This window comes from Barbus barbus (genome assembly GCF_936440315.1).
Source record: "Barbus barbus genome assembly, chromosome: 30".
In the NCBI taxonomy this organism is placed as follows: domain Eukaryota; kingdom Metazoa; phylum Chordata; class Actinopteri; order Cypriniformes; family Cyprinidae; genus Barbus; species Barbus barbus.
Genome location: NC_136758.1, coordinates 17632025 through 17658592, shown reverse-complemented (window position 1 = coordinate 17658592; position 26568 = coordinate 17632025). Strand labels below are relative to the sequence as shown.

Here is a 26568-nt window from a genome sequence, read left to right as displayed (position 1 = left end):
TCCAGAATGCTCCAAACAGTTGCATCTGGTGTCTTTACAGAGCAGAGTTGCTCTGAGCAGGCTCTGTGGCCCATTTACATACAATAACATGATTTTGTGATAATATTTTCATTAATATCACATTTTAAAATTCATAATTTCATATTTTAAACAAATTTGCAGGTTCTGATTTTCGTTACCTTTGCATTGAAACATTAGTCTGTAGATATTTTTTTATATAGACTATACTTTTTTATCTAAGCCTTTAGTTTGTTACAATCAATAGTGAACTTTTGGCACTCAAATGTCAATGTCTAAAAGACTTTTTAAACATTTTTTGTGAAATATTTAAAAATATTGACATTTTATTAATGCATAATATTTCTATTTTATCGTTATACAGCAAAGCAAATTCTCCATTTACCTTACTCTGAATAAACTTGTAAAAGTTGTGTCCCAAATATGCACTGCACTATGTAGGACTACTTGTGTGCTGCTCACCCATCATCTGGGTATTTAAAGTGCACATTTTCTTTTTGGGATTTTCAGTGTGAACACACTACTCACACTATTTATACTATAAAACAACAAAGAATTGTGCATAAACTGGACGCATATTAATTTTAGCATGTACAGAAATGTTTGAAACACCCCTGACTGTACATATGTAAAAAGAATAGCCTGTCTTTTTTCACCCCCAACATTTTGTTTAGAATAACTTCTTCAAACGCAGATCCTCTCCAAACCCTCTATAAATTGCATTCTAGATGCAATCCAGAAATAGAACAAAAACAATAGCACTAACCATTAACACTATTATTTTTAAATCCACAAATTAATATATGAAGATAAGAACAGAGGTGATAACAGCCCGCCTGCTCACTAAAAATCTGAATTGGATGCATTTAAAAAAAGGATGGAAATGAATCAGATCTGAACTCCTCCTATAGCGGTTTCTGATTGGCTGATCCACAGCCTGACGGTCAAATGCAGTCAGTCTGCTGGACGATCCTGATTCTAATGAAGTGAGTTCCTCACGAGCGGACTGCGTCTCCACTATGCAATATATGGACTGATGGAAAGTCGATAGACGAGTGCGGTATAGTACACCATTTATTCGCAGCGCATCGGCAGTTTAGAACTTCCAGCTCAACTCAACATGTAGAGCGCGGCTAGTGCCCAGACATACCCGACAGACTGGTGCTGCTCAACTGTTATCAACATGATTCCGCCAGCGAACATGATCCAGGAGGACACGATGGGCAAGGAGAACGAACGGGAGCACCGTGAGCCCCAGTCACCCACATCCATCAACCAGCAGGAGTCAAAGGTTTGAAACTCACATCAGTCACAGAGATTTATGTAGTGCGCAGTTTACGCGTCTTTTCCCACTTTAACTGTTACAGAGACCGCGGAGTGTTGTGACATGTTTATAGCGTCTGATTTTGCCACTGTATGTCTTAAACTTTGATATTATGTTAATGTGCTCGTCTGCTGCAAATTGAAGTAGTCGTGTAAAGCGTAAAGTGTGATCGTCAAATACAAAGAGTGTCGTTGTTACAAATCTTGAGAGGTGTAGGCTACCAACAGTAACGTTACATGGACGTTTAACATTTAGTTTAGTAGCCTACATTTATTATGGCAGGCTAAACAGATTTACTTGTTCAAATAATTGCTATGCCACACCATCACCTTGCTCAACCTTGCTTTATTTAAAGCATTTTATTTCAAAATGGTGAACAAATAAGTAACATTAAAATCAGACTGTAATTATTGTATATTATACTGTATATTATTTCTAAATAGTTAATGGTTATGGCTAATACATGGTTTTTACAGCTCACTGTGTCGGTTATTACAACAACACTCCTCTGTCTCTCATACTGTCCGGTTTTCAGTCAGGTATTCACCTGTCCTGTGAAAGTAGAATGAAATATTTGATTCAAATGATCTTTGATCTAATTGAATCATTATGCATCTGTTGCTTTATGTCTACCAATAACACGTGCACATCTCCAAAATAATACAAATTCAGAAGAAAAAAAAACCTACAGGAGCACTATTATCATTTATATTAAGTTGTTTATTTGTAATAGGGCTCATAGGAGGCCTAGTTGAAGTCAGCTTTGCAAAAGGAAATCTGGACCACAAAAGCAGTCTTAAGTCGCTGGGGTATATCTGTAGCAGTAGCCAACAACATGGTATGGGTCAAAATTATCGTTTTTTCTTTTATGCCAAAAATCATTAGGATATTAAGTAAAGATCATGTTCCTTGGACATATTTTGTAAATTTCCTACTTTAAATATATTAAAACTTAATTTTTGATTAATAATATACATTGCTAAGAACTTCATTTGGACAACTTTAAAGGCGATTTTCTCAGTATTTAAATTTTTTTTGCACCCTCAGATTCCAGATTTTTTAAATACTTGTATCTCGGCCAGATATTGTCATATTGAAACAAACCATACATCAATGGAAAGCTTATTTATTCAGCTTTCAGATGATGTATAAATATCAGTTTAACAAAAATTTACCCTTATGACTGGTTTTGTGGTCCAGGCAGGGTCACATTTGTGATACTGCTGTAATTTAAAAATTGTTTAGGTTCAGTTCAACTCTGATATGTGATTTGTAGTGTGTGGTTTAAGATCTGATGTGTGAGGTTATAGCAGGTGGTGTTTTGTCACATCGGTGCTGAGTTTGAGCTCGTCTGTTTTTCTGGGTCATCTGTTGCCCAGAGTTCTACATTCAGCTCTCAAATGTTGGACGGGTCACTGTGCTTTTAGAGCTCTATGCCAGTTGGGAATTTTGTATATTTATTGTCTTTAAATCAGTAGAGATTAAGTTCTGCAAGACAGTAAGTAGTGATTTATTTATTTATGTAGTTATTCAGAAACTGATTCATTATTTAAATTTACTTTGTGTCATTCCACTCCTTCCCATAAATGCTGTTTCAGTCAAACTGTGTGCACTGAGTGTGAAAGTTTTAAATTTGTACATTATCCATGGCGTTATGGGGTTAAATATTGCCTTCACTCATCGGATGAGTTTTGAGGGATTTGTGTGTAATTGAGAGCTGTTACTTTGAGCAGTGGGATCACTTACAATTTGATGTTATTTACTGAAGCCCTGTGGAAATGTTTTTAATCAGATCATAAGTTAGGAAAATTGTGCATTGTTTGACAACGGGAAATTCCTTTTGAAATGGAAAGTATCTGAAGCCACATTATATTTGATTTATGACCAAAGGCTAGTCTTCATGTCAGTTCTTTTGGTTGTCCATTGCAGAATTCACTTGAGAAAATGCTAAATAAGGATGCAATAGACTGCTAAAAAAGAATATGATTCGTTAGTTGTTAATGCAAAATAAAAAAATATTCATAACTTAATCTCCTGGTTGCATTTCAAAGACGCACTAGCCTCTTAGTAAGAAGTGAAGCTATCCTGCAGGGTTTTACATCTCTTGTTTGAACCTATTTCTAGAGAAATAATGAAGATGTTACTTCTAGAGACGAACTTGGGCCCAATAATCAGAGAATTTCATCATTATCAGGGATTTTATTTGCTACTCTATCAACCATCTTAGAGCTAGTTTGCTAAACCAAGATCGGGCTACATCTGTCCCAATTAACATATTCATGAGCACATGGCACCTTGAACTGATCCAGGAACACCTTTTATGTCTAAAACCCAAAGTGAATTTTTAATCTGTCAGTGTTTCTGGTCTCCATTATGTGTCTGATTGCTTTGTATTCATTTGTGTTTGATAAGATAAAAATGTGTTACGAGTAAAACGGGCCTAATAAAACATGTCCCTCCTTCTCTAAAGACAGCAATCTTGTGCTGAAAAATACCTGACTTCCACCTTAATCAGCTCCATATCTCAGAGTCGTCCTTCAGGGTAGAGCAGGACACACATTTGGTGCTGACAGCAGCAGAATTTATTTCTAATAGATGTATAAGATTCGTGATTTTCTGGCAGAACTGGCCATTATTTTTGGAAGAGGTACTTTCAGCACATTTCTAATTTAAACCTTCATATCCTATGTGAAATTTCTTTAAATGATCTAGTTGGTCTTTTACAATGACCATATTTAGGTCAGATTTCTCTCATTAACCATTTTAATCGGTGCAAAAGGGAACATCTGTTGACAGTTATATTGCTTCATTTCTAATATGATAGGAACCTAGCCTCAAAATCTCAAAATAAAAACCCAGACATGTGCATTTTCAAGCAGTAGTCTCAGGCATTGATTTTGTGTGTGTGTGTGTTCATATTTGATTAATTTTATTGTAACTGTCAGGCATAGTGAGACTTGAAATAAGGCAATGTTTTTTTGATAGCCTGTTGTTTATACAGTTAGTTCTGCCACAAAGCAAGTGCCTTGTAAATGTCAGTAAGTACTTAAAACCAATTTTTAACAAACAGCATTTGCACTTTAATAACTCATTTGATGTTATTCACAGGGATTTCAGGCAGAAGAGCTGCTTGCAAGTGACTTTGCCTGTAAGTTGACAGTGACCTATGAGCACTGATGGACAGAAGCGGTGAGGGAGGGGCTAATCGATCAATCACTCTCTGTTGGCCATCAGAGATCAATAGGTCATCATCATACACAGGCATGCAGCTCACTAAACACACTGCACTGATACTCTACTCTGATTGGTGGATACATGTCCAAATGGGCAAAATATCACACACACACACATACATATAAAAACCTTACACACATAGGGCCCCCACCATAAGGATGGCCTAGGGCTATGTAAGAGTTTTAGGCCAGCTAATAGAACCGTCACTTGTTTTTATGCTTTGCAAACTTGCAAACAGATGGTTTTCTGAAGTTTACTTGAATGCATTATTATAAATTATAAACCAATTATATAATAATTTGCATTACCTACCTGTCTGTCTGTCTGTCTGTCTGGTCTGGTCTGTCTGGTCTGTCTGTCTGTCTGTCTGTCTGGTCTGTCTGTCTGTCTGTCTGTCTGGTCTGTCTGTCTGGTCTGTCTGTCTGTCTGTCTGTCTGTCTGGTCTGTCTGTCTGGTCGTCTACCTACACTGGAGGATTGTTAAACTGTTATTTTGGCTCTCCCCAATCCTAAATATGTGGTTTGTTGAGTTGTGACTACCCTTGTCTAACCTTGAGTGTTTAGTCTTTTAATTTTTATTCTGATTTGAATAGCATTTCTTTGCACACACAGTACTTGGGGAAGTAGTGCAGGTTACTGTGGCCTAGACTAGAGGACATTTTTAGTAGGCAAAGATGATCCTGGTGGGTGTTGTCAGCTAATTTAGAGGGCTGTCAGTGTATGACTGATATCATGGGTAATGTGCACCGCACAAAGAGGTTACGTACCAAGAGACATGACAGCCCATCTTTCTCTTCATTTCCTCTTTTCTCTTTCATTAAGCCTTTTGATGCTCAGTGATTTACATGAACATAAATAATCTGTAATTTTAGCCTTGCTGAGTTAGGTTAACATGTGATGGCTGGAGAGACCGTGTAATCATCTGGAGGCTGTTTCAGTGAGAATGCCCTCATTTGACACCTGCCAAGCATCAAAAATCACCCACTCACTGAGTTTAATGCTCCGGGGGCTGTTTAAGTCATATGAGGTTGTGCATTTGTCTAAATCAGATGCTAATAGATGCATATTGTACTCTGTTTTATGTTTGTTTCAGCTGCAGAAGCTAAAGCGATCACTATCCTTCAAGACCAAGAGTCTTCGCAGCAAAAGTGCAGATAATTTTTTCCAACGGCCGATCGAGGATGTGAAGTTTCAAACCGAACTGCTCTCGGATGTCAGCAGCAGCACAGGTCATCTGAGCACCATCGGTGTGTCCGTCTCAGCGTCCCCTGCGATGTCCCTTCCTCCACCACCCCCTCCACTGCCCACCATCATCCCGGGCAACCTGCCCATCACAATCTGTTCTCCATCCCGCGCCCCGCGACCAGCGGACCCCAACGCACACACGTTTCTAGAGCACATCTTCAAGAAGCCCCATTTCTGTGACATCTGCAACCACATGATTGTAGGTAAGAAGACATGTTTTATCTTTATGTGACTGACGACAGCTTTGCAATCTCATTACAGAAGAAACGCAAGAACAAAGCTGTGTTTGTGCTTGTTTAGACAGGGGAGGCTATTTTGATCTCTAACATAATGATTATAGATTAGATGACTGAAGGCATAATCTAAAATATTCTATTACCCATCTGTTGTCCGGCCACCAGACACTAATGTTTTGTTACTGTGGACAACGCCAAAACACAATGATTTGAGCATTCAGAGAGCGGTGAATAATAATAGAGTGGCACGACGTAATGAGTTAAAGACTCCATGAGATAAATATTGAATAATTGTGGCTGTTAGTCAATGTCTACTAGATTTGAGGTCATATGTGAGTGCACTCCTAAAAACTTGTAGCACATAAACTCTACTGTTCACTGGTTTAAGGTCGGTAAGTTTTTTGAATGTTTTTGAAAGAAATGTTCTTATGCTCACCAAGGCTGTTTATTTGTTAAAAAATACAGTACAAATTAGGGATGTAATGATTCACTCAACTCGCGATGCGATGCAAGTCACAATAATGATTTTACGATACGGTTTGCCACAAATTTTTTTAACAAAATGGGATTTAAGACAATTTTTAAGTGAAAAGGTGTCCTTTTATTATTGCTTGGGCAAAATGCTGCACACTTCTTTTGAAATGTGAATTGTTGAAATATGTCTCATAATAAAAGTAAATTAAAATTTTAAAACGAACCCCGAATCAAACAAATAAATAACCTAAATAAAAGAAATCTCTTTATGTAGGCAAACCAAGGCTTTGATCTTTCCATTTAAAATTATAGGCAACAACTCTCAGAGATACATTCATATAAACTCCCACCCCAACTGTATTGCGATTCATTTAACCTCTCAACCAATTTGAATCGTTACATATTTGTGTCGATTTTCAACTAGCTCATGGTACATCGTTACATCACTATTAAAAATAGTAATATTGTGAAATGTTGTTACGATTTAAAATGCTGTTTTGTATTTTAGTATATTATAGAATGTAATTTATTCCTGTGATGGCAAAGCTGAATTTCAGCAGCCATTACTCCAGTCTTCAGTGTCACACGATCCTTCAGAAATCATTCTAATATGCTGATAGGGTGCTGAAGAAACTTTTTTTGTTATTACTATCAGTGTTGAAAAGAGGTGCTGCTTGATATTTTTGTATAAAACATCTTTACTGTCACTTTTGACCAATTTAATGCATCTTTGCTGATTTAAAAAAGAAAAAATCTTATAAAAATATTGATGACTCCTTTTGAATGCTGCTGTTTAGAGTTATAATAAAATTATAGTAAAAAAATTTCATCGCGATTAATCGTTTGACACCTGTTTCAACATGTAGTGCTGATTTAATCGTGATTAATCGCATACAAAATAAAGTTTTTGTTTGCATAATATATGTGTGATCGTGTGTTTATTTATTATGTATATGTAAATACACACATATACAGTATATATTTTGAAAATATTTACATGTATTTACATGTCTATATTTAAAAATTATATTATAAATAAATATATTTAATATATAAACATAGCATATTTTTCTGAAATATATACATGCATGTGTGTGTGTATTTATATATACATAATTAAAATACACAGTACACACATATATATTATGTAACCAAAAACCTTTATTTTGGATGCCATTAATCGCGATTAATCGTTTGACAGTACTAAATAAAAGTGCATCAAAAATAGGACATATGGGGTCCTTAACTCTTTCCTGATTTTGTGAAAATGTTTTTAAATGATTTTTAACATTTTTTAAAGTCTCTCACCAAAATGTGTTTTTATTGTTGGAAAGGGTAGTCAAAAGGATGAACACACACACACACACACTGTATGGTAACACATCAGTTTAGTGACCAGTTCTCACTATTAACTAGTTGGTTAATTGCATGCATATTACTAGAATACTGGCTGTTTGTTAGTACTTACAAAGCACATAAGTGCCTTATTCTGTAATATAATATTCTGTAATATATTCTGAATAGTGTTTTATGTTTTGAATGTACAGTGTGTGTTTGTGTGAGAGAGGAATAGTGTGTTTCTGGTTGGGGCTGGCATATGGATCTGTCAGGCCTCATCACCTCTTTACCTCACTAACACTCCCTCAGAAGAGCACACTAATGAGGGCAGGGCTCCAGAACCCATCCTGGCACATCCTTGTGAAAAGGACATCAAGAGACCAAATCATGCATTTCAAAGCTTTGTACTAAATGTAGAGAAACCTGAGCTTACGCAGCATTAGATGAGGAATGATCTGTCGGCTCATTATCCCACAGCATTCTGATTACTGCCATGCAGGAAGGTGAATTTTATGAGATCTCACCAGCTGTCTGGAAAAAATATCGAGTTGAGGCTGTAGTTCTTCTGCTTGTGTGTCGAGTCTCAATTTCCCGCTGTGACTAATGGGTCATTACTAAATAACAAACCGCGAAATCTCCGCATATGGATCGGATGTCAGGACACCTGTGTGCGACCCAAATGTCCACAGGTAGATCAGATACCTGTTCACTTGTATTCAACCCAAATCTCTACAGGTTGATTAAATATGAGCCCACGTGCCGTTGACCCAAATCTCTGCATTTGGATCAGATATCAGGACACCGGAATTAACTAGGTTTCAGCATCACGTGCCTTTGTTTTCCATGTTCGTTTGTGATAGCCAGTGGTTTGATGAATAGGCTATTTGAGCCAAAGATACAGATACATGACCTGTTGCTATGTTGTTTAGTTTCCAGTTCAGAGTTAAGGAGTTTTTTTTCCTGTGGTTAAAAGTTTGTGTATTTATTTATTGATTTATTTACTGACTTATTTAATTATTAACTTGGTTGCTATTTTAGCCACTTTTATGACCCAGACTTTAGTTGTTTTTTTGGGGATTTTATTGTTTAACTTTAGTCTCAGAGACTCTCCCAGACTTTTAATTTAAAACTATGAAAATCCATCGTAAAATAGGAATCAATATATATTTAACAGTAAAATAAACATAAACCATTTCAGTATTTATTTAGTGAAAATTATACATATTTTATATACACATACAAAAAAATATTAAATTATAAAAATCACAACCACTACAACCAACAATTGTAATTTTATAAAATTGTAAAAAAAAAACATTTTCTTTAAGTCAGTTTACCGAATAATTTTCTTATTGGTGACCATTTCCAGTTAAGCAAAAAAGTATTTTCCAAAAATTACAAAAATAAGTCTTTTTGGATGCATGTCTTTTCGCTGTTGAATAATTTTAGTGTACAAATTAAGTAGAGCGTCTGTGTAAAATGTGTCTCTTCTAAAAGGCCAAAATTGAAGAAACTCCCACTAAACACCCACTTAGCTGTGTGGGGAAAAACTAAAGGAATTTAAGAAATGATTTAATGGTCAGTTGTGCAGCTGTAAAGATATTTACTGACCATGAACTGACTGTGCATTTCATTCAGAATGAAAATTTAACAGGTGTGTTCTGTATTATTAATACTTCGTATTGAGCTCATTTCAAAATGGCAGGCAGCAATTTACAAAACCTTTTCTGGATCGGAGAGCAACACGTTTTTCATGCTGATGTTCTCTCATGTTTGGCTAAAGCAGAGGCATCTATTTCTAAAGACACAGAAGCCATGCTGTATTTCAAAGTATAAAAGGAGGCTTAGCATATTGGGAATAAGGTTGGCTGTCTGTGTGGGTGGATTCTCATCCCATTGGGCAACTGATGACATTAACAACATTGAAATTAAGTCCACATAACATATCATGCAGCTTTTGCAAGTGTTGGTGAATGATGAAATCATTTCCCTCTTTTTCCCTTAAGGCACACAAGTCCAAAATGAAGACCAAACATTTAATGACTTTGATAAAATATTCTAATAACACTTTCAGGCATTTTACCGAAACTTGGCCTGAACTGTCATTTTCATTATAATTGTTCTGCCCTGCATCACCTCTTAACCCAAGACAAAGTACTCAACACATAAATACTCAATCATTAAACACATTAAAGATGCATTAAAGATTTTTTTCAGGGGCTGAAGTGATGAGAGTCTGGACCGAGCATGTGATGTTTGATTAATCGATGGATGGCTGGAAGCAGCTTGTTGTAGCAGACAGGGGCAAATGAGCCCTGTGACACAGTCATTCTCACAACAGCGGGACCTGATGTTTTCACCCTATTAATCATTTCACATTCATATTTTATTATTCAAAACAAAATTTTCATTTATCATTTTTAAATCTTAAAGTCGCTCCAAAAGAGGAAATATATTATTTTCTATTCTTTGATCTTGTGTAGTTAAAAGGATATTTCACCCAAAATGTAAATTCTGTCATCGTGTACTCATTTTCTTTCTTTCTTCTGCAGAACGTGCAGAAGATATTCAGCTTTAGCCAAACACGAGAGAACATAAAATAAACTATCTCTCAAAATATGTTTTTTTTTGTGTCCATAATGAAAGGTCAGATTTAGATCCCATTAACTTTCATTGAATGGACAAAAAACCACACACTTTTCAAAATATCTTCACAGAAGAAAGTCATAAAGCTTAGGAATGACCTGGGTGTGTAAATCATGACAGAATTTGGGTGAACAATCCTTTAAAGGCTATTATATAGAAGTGTTCAGAGATACATGTTTTGAAAAATCAACATCTGGAAACCTTGAATGAGCTGTAACTAATGCCGTGTTGCCTTGTTTGACCACCATTTTATTTTTTATATTTCAAGAAATAATTGTAATGCAAGAGGGATTCTCTCTTGTAATTTTTTTAGCTTGCCAAGGGGGAGCAGGCAAGGTGTTCGGTAAGTCTGTTCTGTTTGATAATGAATTGAACTCTTTAGAAACCGAATGAAAATAGATAACTCCCTTCACCCACCTCCAACCCCAACCCACCCTCTGCTTCTGCGCTCATAATGACTTGTTCAGCACTCTCAGGAAATGAATATGATGAAGTGGCTCCTCATATGCTTTCCAGAACGATGCTTAATAGAATTTTTCCCCAGAGCGGTCAATATCGATAACCTTATTCTGTGATGGGATTGTTTTTTTTGTTGTTGTTGTTTCTCGTTACTGTCACAGGAATATAGATTGTTATTCTGTGTGTGCTGTTTTCCAGAGCTTTGCTATGCATGCTGTTATATACTGTAGATGATGGTTTACTTTGTTCTGGTGGTTTAAAGTTAATGAAAGTATCTATTTTGTGTGCTTGGATATAGTGGAAGATACAGAGGTTTTTACCAGTAGGTGGCTTTAATCTCAATAAAGTGCTGCTTGCTCTTGGGACGCAGCTGGAAAGGTGACTTTAACACACTATCATTTCAGTAATTAGTATTTATTGTCTCACCACAACAAAATCTGTTTGTTTATCCTGCATAGAGGCAGTTTTTTCATTTCTGAAAGCAATGAGGCCTGATTAATTCTCCATTACGCAAAGATCATCCAAAGAAGCATGCATCAAAGTGTTGCATAATTTGCCATGGGAAAAGCTGTTTATTTTGGTTAATGAAACATTCAGCTCTATCTGTAAGAAATAAACGTAATTTTAATATTAATATTTATCATAATGGGAGGAGTCAGAGGCATCTATGGATTAAAAAATGTTTTTATTATTATTTTATGGCACAAGAGTGTTGTTACTGGAAGAAGCAGAGAATGGATGTTATAACATCTTGGTAAATGTATTTTAGCATTTTGTTGACATCTTGATTTATTGACAGAACTTTAGAGTGTGCGCATTGTGACTTCTGTGGAGGGGATCTACGTTCTCTGCTTTCAAGTGAACACAAATGTTATGCACAAATATTGAAATCAGGCTAAGCATACATGTATTGCTTCCTTTTGTAGTTCTTCTTTCTTAGTTCTTGCTTCCTCCAAGTGTCTAAATCAATAAAACCATGTCTTTGAATGCATGTTCTGAGCAGGTGTGGGGATATCAAATTGTGAAACTGAGCAAATATAAGAGTAGGGTTATTGTTAGAGAATAAGAGTGCTGTTTTATTGGATGGTTTCTTGTACATTTGTTCTCAAATTTTACGCTTTGCTCTCGTTTGTCTTCAGCTGTTTCTGTTCAGCTTAGCATTAACACCTGCATTTTCCTGTTTCCAGTACTACCAATAAGTGTGAATTCTGCAAGTGTTTCCGGGACTGTGAAGCCATAATTTAAGCATCTTCTTATAAGGGATCTTCTTTTTAGGCAAAATTAATGTAGGCCAGAATGATGGCCAGCAACCTGAACGCTTGCAGAATTGCTCCCCCACACTCTTAAAAATAAATGTTCTTTATTGGCATCTTTGGTTCCATGAAGAACCTTCAAAATCCATTAAACCTTTCCATTGTGTAAAAGGATCTTTTCAGTGGGAAAACAATCATTAGATAACTTAAACGTTCTTCACACTAAGAAAAAAGTGCGCTTTTGGAACATTTATTTTGAAGAGTGTTTAATATTTTAACCCTTCAATAAGAACTTCTGACAGAATTATATGGCATTTCATGTTCTTGATTATAGAATTTCCCAACAAAACTGCACATGTGGAAATTCCCAACTCTGACCTGTATTTATTGATCACTTTCTGTTGTTTAGAAGTAATATAAAATTGTTTTGTACAAATACCCTTTATGTTCCATAAGTTTGATCTCAGAAGACATTTAAACCTGATATTAACTGAATTTGACCTCAACTGCTAGGCACCAATGCTAAGCTGGGCCTCCGGTGCAAAGCCTGCAAGATGGGCATCCACAACAAGTGCCTGGATCGAGTTGGACAGCAGAGATGCATGGGGAAATTGGTGAGATATTTTTTACTTTATGTGAATGAGTGTTTTTTCCCTTACTTTTTTTTATTTTTTATATGTGATTACTCTTGGAAATTGAATGTGGAACTAAACAAGCTATTTAGTGTTTATGTTCATTTGTTGATCAAGCTGGCCAATGTTTGTTTATCGTATGAAGAGGCTTATTAAGACATGACATAACAGATAGTGTTGCAATGAAAACACACTTCTCCGGTCTCCACTGATGGAGAAACCAAGTCCATACTTATAATTTGCAGTATCACTTTCCTGGTGTTCCTCTCTGGCAGTAGGTGAAGATTTGTAATGTGTGAGTGTTAAGATATGATACTCTTCACAGTGTTATTTTTGGTGATTTGAAGATACGATTCATCAGCCTGAGTATGAATGCTAATGATTCTCCGGTGTGTACTAGAGAAAGTGAGAGAGAAGAAAGATGGGATAGTTGATACAGAATATCAAGATGCATCTATCATGTAAACACCTCTGTGCTTTTCTCAGGGGACCCACAAGTCACGACTCTTCTGGGAAATTCACATGCCCCCCACCCCCCACACACAGGGAAAAATGGCGAAAAGGGAAAAGAGTGCTAAAATTTCCATTGCTTTTCCCATGGCTTCAGTGCAGTACTGGAGTGAGTCAGGTTTCTCAGATCAGGGTTGAGTGACCTTGAAAACAAGTTCAGCGTTCTCAAAAACCTATTCTTATGTAGAAAGAAGTCATAATGCTGTGTTGGTATTGTTAAAATAGTAGATTGGATTAATAATGAAATAAAGATATTTTTATATAGGCCCTTTGTGGGGAATTGATCTTTTAAAGGGGCCATGACATGAATTTTGTTATGATTTTCATATGTTCCTTGAGGTTTACTTATAATGTTAATAAAGAGTTTTGCACAAAAAAACAATGTTGATACAGTTTAAAACAACTTTACTTTTTTAAACATTTGCAATTTTACTTATTAGTATCACACAATCCTTCAGAAATCATTTTAATATGCATTTCTTATTATCTTTTAATTAATTGTTGAAAGAAAAACACAACAGAGTTGTGGGTAGAATGGCCTTTGGCCAGAATTTTGTATTCTTAGAACCCAGTACTTTTGATTCTAGTACTATAGTATGAGATCATCAACACAGGAAGTGGAAAAAATGCTGTGCTTGTGCTTCAGACCGTTTGGTGGATTGATACAACAAGTCTCCTGATGATGTAGTGGGCTCTCACAGATGGAAAATATAGCTGTGGGGGGTCAGGATTAAAAAGAGAACAACTCCCCACAGGATTCGGCTCTAATTCCACTTTTGCTCAAAAGTGGACAAGTTGCTATATTTGAACTCTGTTTATTACTCTTGGCTTGTCTGATCAGTGAGAACCTTTGAGCTACGAGTGCTTTTCAGAAAAGAGTGCTTTACTACCAGCATGACATGAGCTGAGTCCTGATTCTTAGTCAACCATTAGAACTCCCATTATGTGCAAGTGAACATCGCATGGTGTAGCTATTATTGTTCTTTTAGTTGGTTAAGCAAATTAATCACATGGAAGTTTTTCGGTTGAGTCACTTTGGTATTTTAGGGCACTCACAGACACGGTGCACTCTTGTTAAATGCATTTATTAGCATCTACTTCAGCACTGAACATGCCTCTTTTGGAGAAATGTCACGTAGTAGCACTAGAGAGCTTCTCTCTGGGTTCGAGTGGTACTTAAATTAGTCCCCAACCTAACGAAGAAGTCTTCAAAGCAGATTTGTGATGCTGATGGCGTAGACACCCTGCCTGGACTCAACACAGCAAATACAAATAAGGGCATGGTGAGTGCCCTTTGAGTGATGATGCAAATAAATCGTCAAATGAGACTGCAACAGCCAGGTTGAAATTAATCTGCCTATTAGTTCAAATGCTGTTTCATCTCTGTATTAACAGTGTTACAAAGGCAAAACAGTCTAATGATGACACAATCTGTATGAATTGCAATAGCCAAAAAAGCACATTAAATTTAATGTGATATTGAGTCTGCCTGAAGCTTGTGTCAGGTGTGATTCTCACTCCTTTCAGTAGAAACGTCTTGAAATGGTATCTGAGATTAAACATAGAGAGACACTTAAAGGGATAGTTCACCCAAAAATGAAAATTCTGTCATTAATTACTCACCCTCATGTCGTTCCAAACCCGTAAGACCTTCGTTCATCTTCGGAACACAAATTAAGGTATTTTTGATGGAATCTGAGAACTCTCTGACCCTCCATTATTTTCATTTTTGGATGAACTATCCCTTGAACATGATCATAAATTAACCAGAGTTTAAGCCTAAAGTGGCAATGAAAGTAACAAACATATCTTGTTTACATTTGCGTTTTGTATTTGATGCTAGTTTTATTTCATGATAATGAACAGCTAAAATTGTTCAGATTGAGAATAACTAGTGTTTTAAATATTTGATTCCCTTATTTAACAAAAATAAATAATGTTTTATCTGTTTTATGTTTTACATGCTCCCATTGAGGTTAAAAATGCCCATGAAAATCAATTCTGGGTATAAAAAAAAGTAAATTAATAAAATAATGAAATCCATTGATCCTATTTGTGTGATTGCAGCCCAAAGGTTTCCGGAGATACTCTAGCTCCCCTCTGCTGATTCAGGAACAGTTTGGCTGCATTAGGGAGGTGATGCCTATTGGTGAGCAATATGTAGCATTTTTTTTGTTTTTATTCTTTTACTTCTCCACAATATGCCATAGCATAACCATCTTGATCATCCTGTTCACTGATATTTTGTAGTATTTTGACATGCCTTTTGTCCTAGCCTGTGGCAGTAAAGTTGACCCGGTGTATGAGACTCTGAGATTTGGAACCTCTCTGGCACAAAAGACCAAGCGTACCAGTGGATCGGAGTCACCACAGAGAAATTCTGTAAGAAACACTTGTTCGGTACTGTCACATTTTTCATACCTTTTAAAAGATACATTACTCCAATTAGTGTTTCTAAATTAATTATTTAAAATATCATTTTAAACTGTGCTGTAAACAAATGTTTTTGTGAACTGAATTTTCAGATATTCAAATAATATATTTTTTTGGAAGTTGCATACAATTCTATTTGATGGGGCTGGTGACAGTTTGAATAGATGTAATAGTGTAGATGTAGATGTGTGTGTGTGTGTGTGTGAGAGAGAGAGAGAGAGAGAGAGAGACTGGTCATAGTAAACATGCATCCATCATTTACCTACAGGCAATCTGCTTCAGTTTAGGCTTTTAAAAAGATTGATAATGGATTTAAAAATATGTGTCTGTTTGGCTGCTTGTGCAGAGAGTGAAGCGCTTGTGGTAAAAATGGTTCTGATTATTATAATTCATTCAATAAAACACTCAAAACAATTAAATTTAATCTCCTTGAGCTGCTTTTTGCTCAAGTCTTAATTCAGGTCCATTATTTCCTCTCTACACAAGAGGTTTTTTGTTCTTCTATTAGAGGCATTATCACAGGGATGAAGTTTCTGTTATAAAACAAGAAAGTTGTCACCATTATGTTATTTATAGCAACATATTTGGTCCTTGTCATTTATTTGCAATTGTAGTACATTAATACAAAGTTAAAAAAATTTTGTACTCTCATTTATTATATCTGTGTGTGCATGTGAATGTTTAAACCATCTAATATGCAGTTACTACAGTTGTAAGGGAATCTAAGGGGCCCAGATGTAATGTTTTACTGCTTGAAACAAACACAGGCACACACACACACCCTGGAAGGAAGTGATGGTCAGCTTCAGATAATGCCTCTCTAAAGCAAATATGACCAAAAAAGGGAGAGAATAAGATGAAAGAGAGAGAGAGAAACAACATGACAGAATGAAGCCAGGATGAAATAAATCAAATAATTTGCACAAGAAAGATAAGTTTGTATGGCGTTTAATAGATGTAAATCTCTGAATAATAAGCAGTTAGCATTAATCTTTTCACGTTTAACAGACAAAGACGTTTCTTAAGACGTGTATGTGAGAGAATTCATGTGTTGTAATCATTTGTTCAGACCAGTGACGTGGCTCAGGTACCAGAAGAAAAGATGTCCCACAGCAGTCGAGCTCAACTCACCAGAAAACCCAGTGACAACGGTAACATCCCTGTTCATGTTATGTAAAGAAAAGTCCTAAATAAGGATAGAAATTACTAATTTAAAAAGATTCATAATAAAATAATTATATGAAATAATGAAATTTTACAATTTCCTAATCAAATAAATGTAATATTTATTCATGAGCACTATTTATTGTTAAAGTATGACTAAAATAACCCCACCTATGAAACTGACCCAAAAGAAACAGCTCATGTGAATCTGATCTTCTATCACACAGTCCTCCTTTTAACTTCAAACTGCCAGCTTCTGATCGGACACTGTTGAAACTCATTAGCACTTTATATAACATAATACACCATATTAGACGGACTGTGATAGTATCACCCTTGGTCAGGGTGGTCTCTGGTTCATCACAGACTGACCCCAGCTTCAGTGAATTCATGTGTCCATGGCTGTGTGCGCTGGGAAGAGAGACCCAAATTTATTCTCTGGTGCCACACAGGTGCCAGCATGACGGAGAAACTGTGGTATTTTGGGGTAATCAGTCCACCACTCTGAACAATGACCCACTACAACTGTATCATTCATTTAACCTCATGCGAGCTTTATTCTGTCATGTTCAAATGTTTTTACTCATTGATTTTTCTTGTGTTGTGTGTTTTAGTTTTTATGCCCCTGGAGAATGGAACAGAACATTTTCATATTGCTGAAAGGAAATCAGAAGAATCACCTGTAAGCATCACAACATCTCTCTTTGTAACACTTTGTATTAGCTTCATCATTTTTATTAAGCCACTGTCCTGTGTCTATGGGTCAGTGTAGGCACCTAAAAATTTTGCTTCCAAGAAGCTGTTGAATTGTGCACTGTTTTTCTCTTGGAAAAAAAAGGTATAGTTAATTGAGCGCACATTGTTTTGGTGGCATGTTGTCACACTACTGTATATCTAGTTAGTTTAGCAGAATTAAACAGTAAAACTATTATGAGGAGCACTAATGGTCAAATAAAATTAAAGGGGTCATATGACATTGATAAATGATGTTGACGTATAATGTTTGAATGAGGCATTTAGGAAGACGTGGATAAGTCTTAGCTTTTAGAAAGAATGTCTCTTTGGGTTTGAGACTTTAATCTTTGTGACTTTATGGATCTTATATCTATATGCACGAACAACTTGTAACACTCCAAAGACAGAGGAAAACGTGTCATATGACCCCTTTAAGAAATTATATAGTAAAAAAAAAGATACATTAAATTTGCAGTAATATTTTTTATTATTATTACAAAATATTTCTATTTTTAATAAATGTTGTTCTTTTAAACTTTTTAATTATAAAGGATCCTGAAAAAAATGCCACAGTTTCAACAAAGCAGAATAATTATTTTCAATGTAAATAGAAATGTTAAATAATAAAAATGAGTTTTTTATTCCTTCAAAGGAATAAAGGGTATTTTAAAATATATTAAAATAGAAAACAGTTATTTTAAATGTGAATAATTTTTCATAATATTACTAACGAAAAACCTTACAGCTACTGAGCTTTATACAGAAGTCTTAACAGCTAGTCCTGGTCTCCCTTGTTTGTTTTCTTCTAAAAATACAACTTTTTTTTTTTTTTTTTTTTTTTTTTCTGCTGTGTAGCACCAGTGCTTGAGAGAGAGGTCATGATATTTCAGGCCTGAGGAAAATGATGCTTTTTATAATGATGCTTAGTCAGAATTTTAATAGTGTTGTGTCGATTCTTTCTGACGTTGATATGAGGCAGCTAGCTTCACTTCATTCACTTATGATTCTTAGTCAGGATTTAATCATATCTGAACTATTCTTAGGCCAGTTGAGTGTGTGTGCGCCTGCTTGCACTCACAATTTCCCAGGAGCTGGTGGAAAAAGTCCAAATTTAAGTAACACCCCCACCTTAGCCAATATTCAAATCCCAGTAATGTTTGTATTGTGGAATCAATCTTCAGTTCTAACTATATCTTCCTGGCTTCTAAATTCTATTTTTTACATAAAGGCTTGTATTTATATCAGACTGAGAAATATTCACTGTAAAGAGAGGAACTAGCCCCGCTCTCCCCTGCTCACATTTTCAGCATAATTTCTGTTGATTTGTGATGTGTTTTGTAATAGTCTCTTCCTGTTTGTGTCCCTGTGTGTTTAAACTGTAGTCAAACAGAGAGCTGAAGAGGGACCCTCTGCAGCTCAATACTTATGTGGCTTTGTTCGAATTTACCCCCCAAGACAACCAAGACCTAGAAATGAGGTGAGAAGAAAATTTTTTTAGCTTTTAAAACAGACACAAGCTGCTGTTTTATTAATTTTCTATATTTATGTTGTGGTATCAACAGCAGATACTAGTATTTTATTTAGTTACAGCTATAATGAATTCACACACACTAGCAGTACTGAGTTATTCAGTGGCACGGCTGATTTGAGTCTTCACACTTGTATCATGTGGTCACTTCCCTTTCCCCACCCAATTAGTTGTCATGGGAAAGCACTCCTGGTGATAACGGTTAGCTCAGGGTTTTTTAATATGCAGAACACATACTGTGTACTTACCTACACTGACAAGCACGATCTTGTATAAACATCAATATTGATGGCAAAATGTTTTAAAAGTTTAGATGCTGACCTTGTGATTAAGGTGCAGTCACAATTGCTTCTGCTTTTGCTAGGAATATGGCAATAGGAAAGGGTTTCTATTTTAGTGATTCATTATAACTAACAGATAATAATGATAAATGAATGAAAGTGAATGGTGCACAGTTTCACACAGGCTGTTTAGGTTCTTCAAAGCAGGCTGAACATGGACTTAGAGATACAGTGCTATAAGCGTATAGCATTATAAAGTTAAAAGTCCATGAACATTTAAACCTATGATTTTCCCAGAGGTTAAATTTATAGCGTTTGTACAACTTGTGTGGTACTCGTGGTACTACGTGTGACCGCTGTGTTATTGTCACTGCTGAGACTGCTTCTGATTGCAAACACATTTCTCTTTACAATCATTCACACAGTAGCAATTTCATTTCTTTTGGTTCAGGTCTGATTCTCAGAACCTCAGCAAGAAGCTGAGACTGCAGATCACTGTTGACTTTGAATCCCTTTGCATGTGCAGTTTCATTCCGGCCTTATGTAATGGAATGAAGCTATGGCAAAATTTCAGTACAGCGTCATCAAAGCTTTCGATCATAAATTAATTCCAAAATTAATTTCCTACTTTTGAAAAGTGATGTAATGTTTTAATGTCTGTCCTAATGCGTTCCTTTCTCCCTACAGACCCGGAGATCGAATAATCCTGGTAGATGATTCCAATGATGACTGGTGGAAGGTACAATTATGACACATTTGCAGAATATTTGATGAAAAAAGACTTTAATGGTTAAACCTTGATTGTTTAGAGAATGTGAGATTCTACATCACTAAAGGATGGAAACTTTTAAATGACTTTTAAAATCTGAACTGATTATACTAGGCATTATACACTTGCCGACTTGCAAATGGTTACAGATAAAAACTGGGCATTATATACTAAATGACTGAGGATCACACATTACCAAGCTTTAAAGTCGTTCAGAACACAGCAAACCCATGCAAAAATGAATGTTCTGAACAAAAAAGTGTTAGTAGTTGATATCCCCTGACTGGATGGAATCTTTTAGCCTTGTTTAGACTGTCGGTCCCTATATCCTGTTTTTGTGAATTCCATTGTAATCTGAGTTAACTGATTGACTGTCCACACTTGGTATCGCAACTGTTCAGATATGATTTGTGTATCCTGTGATGCTCTTCCGTTTTACTACTTGCATTGGTTTCTATTGCAATGATGTTGTGTTGGTATGGCTATGCTAATAAAAACAATAATAGCAATTCAGTTTGTAATACAGATGTTGTCTTACAGCTGGATTATATTGAGGCAGCAGCAGAAACGTAGGAAGCTGGAATGTGCGGCTTTATTCCATGCTGCTGTCTGTCAGCTCAAAGAGGTGTGTAGACCAGCAGTGTATTGTCATTTTCCTCTTGACTTTGCACTTCGCAACAACACAACCTTGTTTCTGCAAGGACATTCAGCATGTTTTCTAAAAACAACATCTGATGTGTTTACGTTTTACATGCCGAGAGAAAGTCACATTGTCAAAAAAAAGCTGCACTAAATCTGATCTGAGCGGTCAGGCTGAAACAGATTTCCAGAAAAGTGAATTGAATAGGATTTGAATGTAGCTTGAAACAGATCTTGATTTTTTCTTTGTTGTTCACACTTGCTAAATAAGATCGGATTGCAAATGGATATTCGCAAAAATCGGATTTGGACTGACAGTCTGAACAAGACTATAGTCTGAAGTTAGAAAATCTGCAGACTGGCTCTGACTTTGAGCAACCAGCGTTGACTCCTCCAAACTGTAAATTGCAAAGCTCACAAATAGTAATTTACAAATACATAATAAGCAATACATAAATCTACATTATGTAATTTTATAGAGCAATAATACTATTTATTATGGAGTTCACCACCAATACATGGCCAATTTGATATTTGGTTGGTTCTATGAATACATAGAAATTCTTAGGGATGAGTCAAAAAGAGAAAATGTGAAAAGCATTTTCAATGCTCTTCTCTAAGCAATTACAATTTCATGAGGACTGAATCTTTCAAGCTTAAAAAGAACACAAAAGCACCATCAAAAATAAATGAAGTCTAGATATTTTATAGTACATGTGTGCTGTATTCCAGTCCAAAGTTTGACGCTGTGTGATAGCTTTGTGTGAGAAACAGACCAATATTTGTCAAAATTATTGACAATATTAAGATGAGTGTCTGTGGGTTTAGATTTTTCTTGTGTATTTTGCTAACAATTCCAGGGTGTGATTGAAGATAGAATAGGTTATTTCCCAGCATCCTTTGCGCATCAGGTGAGGGCGGGCGACAGGGTGTTCAGATGTAGCCGAACCTTTATTGGATGTAAGGAGCAAGTGCAGATCACCCTGAAGGAGGGACAAGTGAGTAGCCTCTAATAATTTCAAACTTGGATTCTCGCCACAAACAGCTTAATAATGCTGCAGTATCGACATGCTTTCAGATTTGCGTCAGCGGTGAGGATGAACACAATGGCTTCATCAGAGTAGTCAGTGGGAAAAAGAGAGGATTCGTGCCCTGTGACGTCCTGGAGAATATATGAAGTGAAAGAACAGAGAGAAGAGATGGTTCGCTTAAAGAAAAGGAAAGACTTCCCAGGGCGATGACTTTCCAGCACTGTGTGACTGTTTGAATGATCCACCTGTAGGGTGACCAGACACTGGAGGGCTCGTCAGGAGGGATCAGAACAGCCCCGTGTGACAGCCCTCAGTGACAAAGGAAGAATGTACAATGACTCCAAAGAGTATTTGGACATCTAAGTTGCACCTAAAAATGAATATATTTAATCTCATTAACTAACAAAACAAACCATCTGCAAACAAATGCTGCCAGAGCTTTTCTCAGAACTAACACTACTTTTTTAAGCCACTTTTTCAACCCATCATACTTGCTTAATGAAATCCAATACTTGTTTCTTACTAAGTTGAGGTGATGAATCCAAACATAGTGCCTGTTTTCCTAGTTTTTTAAAGATAGTTATCATTTAAAACCTAAACTTATATTAGGTTAAAATAAATGCCATTTGGTTTGATATTTTGATATCTAATGATTTTTACATCTAGCTTAATTGCCCAAATATTTCTTGGGGCCATTGTTTTTGTGTTTCATTAACTGCAGAATGTTAGTGTCATGTTTTCTTCTCATCTGAGTTTTCTGTATTTCATTTATTGAATGTTAGTGTAGGGGTTCGTCGACCACAGCACTTTTCACTATCAACTATTCAGTATAGCATCAAAACTCACATTGTTTTGAAATATCTTAATTGTTAAGACAACATATTTAATGTTTCATATATTTCCATAAAATCCAATAAATGTCTAATGCTACGTAATATGTTTTTTTTAAGCCATTCTTTCCAAGAAATGTGCAGGTGTATTTTGTTCTTTGTAATACTTCAGACTTTGACAATTACTTTAACTTAACTTGCACTCCCAAAATGTTATTTTCCACTCATGCTTCTGAGAACATAGCAGGAATGATCAGATCTCAGCTATGTCAGGATTCGAAGTGTTTTCAGATGTTACTTATAACTCAAAGCAGAACATACACATTCCTTGATCAAACACAATCTCTGGGCTGTGATAAAAGCGTGTGAAAAAGAGTTTCAGCAAACCAATATTTTTTGTCTTTAATGTTCTTGTGTTCAGATGTCGCTCAAACATATGCTACGTTAACTGTTCTAATTCGCTTTTATTATTAAGACATTTTATTTTAGAAAAAGAAACATTTTGCTAAATAAAACAGATTTATGTATTGCTACACCATTACAGCAGGTATGACTGAAGAAAATGATTACAGCAAAGATTTTTTAAATGAATGTTATTATTATTATTTATTTGAGTCTAGTCATGGAAGAATAGGCATCATGTATTGTCCACATAATCTCTGTCTCTTTATAAGATGTCTTATATACAGTATATAATATAACTCATCTTGTCTGGTCTTTTGATATTTTAATTTGAGCTAAATGAAGCTGTCTTATTGTACAGCATCATGATATTACTGTGTATATACTTCATGTACAGAATTAAAGTTTATTTATTGATCTATTTATTGTCCAGTGCTTTTTTGTATTTAAGGAATTGTTTTTTGAACCAAAAATAAATGCTGAAAATGTGCTCACCCACAAACCATTCAAGATGTACAGTGGTGGCCAAAATGATTAGCACACTAGTATTTTCACCAGCTAAAAATGGTTTTAAGTCAGTTATTTCTATCGTTTGCTGTAGTGTGTCAGTAGGAAATATTAGTTTGCATTCCCAAACATTAATTTTGCCATGAATTGTAATAATCCAGTCAATAATCCATTTTTGTCTGACAACAGCCAGTGCTCCACACAGAGATCTGATCTCATCATCATCCAGTCTGTCTGGAATGAGATGAAGAAACAGAACAAACTGAGACAGACTAAATCCAGAAGAACTGTGGCAACGTCTCCAAGATGCTTCAAGAGACCATATCTGCAAAGCTACCTGAAAAACTATGCACAAAGCTGCTTTAAATGCAAAGGATTGTCACACCAAATGTTTAATTTGATTTAAATGACAATATTTTTGACAGCATCCTCATTTTTCAGCATTTTTACACAAGTGCCTAAAACTTTGAACAGTACTGTAGCTTTGCATGTAGGTTTCAAACAGTTAACTGCATCACATTTCATAGACAAATAGATATGAAACACTGATTAAAAATACCATATAACAAGTTGTTACATTACAATATACAGAATAATTGGCCTAGCAACGAGACAAATACAACAATTTTACAATAATATTCATACTGGAATCCTCAGGTAATTTGTACCACAACTGATGAGTGAATGCTGTGACTGATCAAAATATAGTATAGTAATACTATTCTAATACTAATAGTAAGAGTTGTGTAATAAAAATAACAATGTTTGTTTAACATATGAGTGCATAAGGTAGTACGAGAGCAGAATTTGTGTTCGATAAAATCATGTACATGTTCAGCATCATTACACCAATCAGTACAAAAGGAGGCGCTGTGCTAGAGTTGGCCTCCTTAATTAGTTTGAGCAGATGTCTGGAAAGGTCTGAGCTGTTGTTGTTCATCCAGCTAACACACAGTGCTCATTACAAACTGGTAGAACGTCTCCGTGGGATCGCCGGTGCTGTTCAAAACAATGCCAGGTTTACATGCACTGTGCAAGTTCCACCTTTATGCTGTGCTTTTTTGACACTGGAATATAAATTCTCCAGGGCACCTTTGGTCCAATTATCTACAAACCAAGGGGGAAAAAAGGATGGTGATAGAGATCGAAACATGATTAAAATCCCCGAAGGCAGTATTTGGGGATTCTATGGAGAGAATGCACTAATATAAAAGTCATTTTGCTTTGTTTATGTGCAGATTGCATATTATTCATGGTTTGAAGAGAATATTAACATGCATAAACTAATGTTTCCTAGTGTTTAGGAGCCACATGGGTTTGTATATAACATCTTGCCTTTGAAAGCATAGACAAAATATGGTAACAACAAGTGTCTGTTCAGTGGATACAAAAGTAAATGACTTTAAATCATGCGTGCATACTAATTTAATTAGCAATGGAATGTGGAATAGTAAAAGAAGAAAGACTTACAGATTAGACATATTTGTAACTATCATAATATCTGATTAAGAGTGTCTATAAACTGATTAAGAGAGGTTTAGCAACTACCATGCTATTCGAATGTTTATTTGATAACTGAATTAAGTGAATTATATTTATATATGTGACATGAAAAGAGGATGTTTTAATTAAAGACTATTGTAGTAAAAAAAAAAAAAACTATTTCAGTCTTTCTACTTAAAAATTTCATGTTTAATTCAATGTGTTATACTTGTTGTTTCCATCCTACATCATCCGCTGGAACGCGGGACCGACAGTTAGCGGAAGCTAGATTATGGTAGGCTATATAAAGTTTTAAATATGGATATTTTTCTTACACAAATGCATTGATTCACTTTAGAAGGCCTTTATTAACCTCCCAGTGTCATGAGGAGCACTTTTTATTTTGGATGGATGCACTTTATTTTGCTTCCAAATCCCAACCACTATTCATTGCCATTATAAAGCTTGGAAGAGCCAAGATGTTATATATATATATATATATAACATATGTCTTTTTATATATATTATATATAACATATAACATTATATATATATATAACATATGTCTCCAATTGTATATGTCTTTCAGACAAATACAATTGGAGTTATATATATATATATAACTCCAATTGTATTTGTCTGAAAGACATATACACTTAGGAAGGCTTGAGGGTGAGTAAATCATGGGGTAATTTAAATTTTGGGGTGAACTGTCCCTTTAAGTGTAATATTGAAAATGCATTACAATTAAATTTATAATCAAGATTTTCACATATGCTTTGCTTTATTAAAACAATTATTTAAAATCTACTTTAAAACTTTTAATTTAACATTTTTACAAAGAGTATTTTTCAAATATTTAAAGAAATGGTCATGAAAGTGTTCTCTCTTTATATACACTTAAGTGGCCTTTTTTATATATATATATCCAAGTACAGCTTAGAAATAATACTTTGAAGATATGAAATACACTAGAATTGCACATTTGAAACAAATAAGCTCACTTTTTCAGAAGCGGCATGAGGTTAAAACCCGCTTCATGTGAAATAAGCTGACAGCACTACAGTTTATCAAGATTAGCAGTCAGAACCTCCTGTCTATAACTTCCCTTATTTACCATGTGAATATAGTATTCAGGCATAATGCAGGCAGTTGTCTGATTACTGATTCAATGCTGATTATTGATTATTTTCTCTTGTTCTTTATTTGTTCTCATCTTTTTGCAGGAGAAGATAAATCGGCAGCTTGATAGAATTTGTGGAAAAATAAGAATAAGTGGTTTAAATGTTACGCGTTGCTGAAGTAGGAGGCAGGACGACGAGGGATGCAGAATAATCAGGTTTAATTGAGTAAACGTATTAACAACTGGATAATCAGCATAAACATAACATTACTTTAA

The 26568-nt window shown here is 35.4% G+C and overlaps 1 protein-coding gene across 4 annotated transcripts; it reads left to right on the top strand.

Annotated features, from left to right (window-relative positions):
* The first annotated feature begins 955 nt into the window (after window positions 1-955).
* LOC306849984 (SH3 and cysteine-rich domain-containing protein-like) lies at window positions 956-23601 on the top strand. Of its 4 annotated transcripts, none has more exons than XM_079385386.1 (12): window positions 987-1309; window positions 5669-6023; window positions 10828-10857; window positions 12740-12840; window positions 15436-15517; window positions 15644-15768; window positions 16871-16952; window positions 17580-17647; window positions 19083-19177; window positions 20197-20248; window positions 21778-21915; window positions 21996-23601. In XM_079385386.1, the coding sequence occupies exons 1-12, from the start codon at window positions 1202-1204 to the stop codon at window positions 22092-22094; spliced, it is 1335 nt and encodes a 444-aa protein (XP_079241512.1). In that variant the 5' UTR covers window positions 987-1201; the 3' UTR covers window positions 22095-23601. The 4 variants fall into 4 exon arrangements, with proteins under 4 accessions (XP_079241514.1, XP_079241512.1, XP_079241511.1 ...); XM_079385385.1 differs by having other exon boundaries at window positions 993-1309; window positions 15644-15750; XM_079385388.1 differs by lacking the exon at window positions 10828-10857 and having other exon boundaries at window positions 956-1309; window positions 15644-15750.
* Window positions 23602-26568: the final 2967 nt, after the last annotated feature.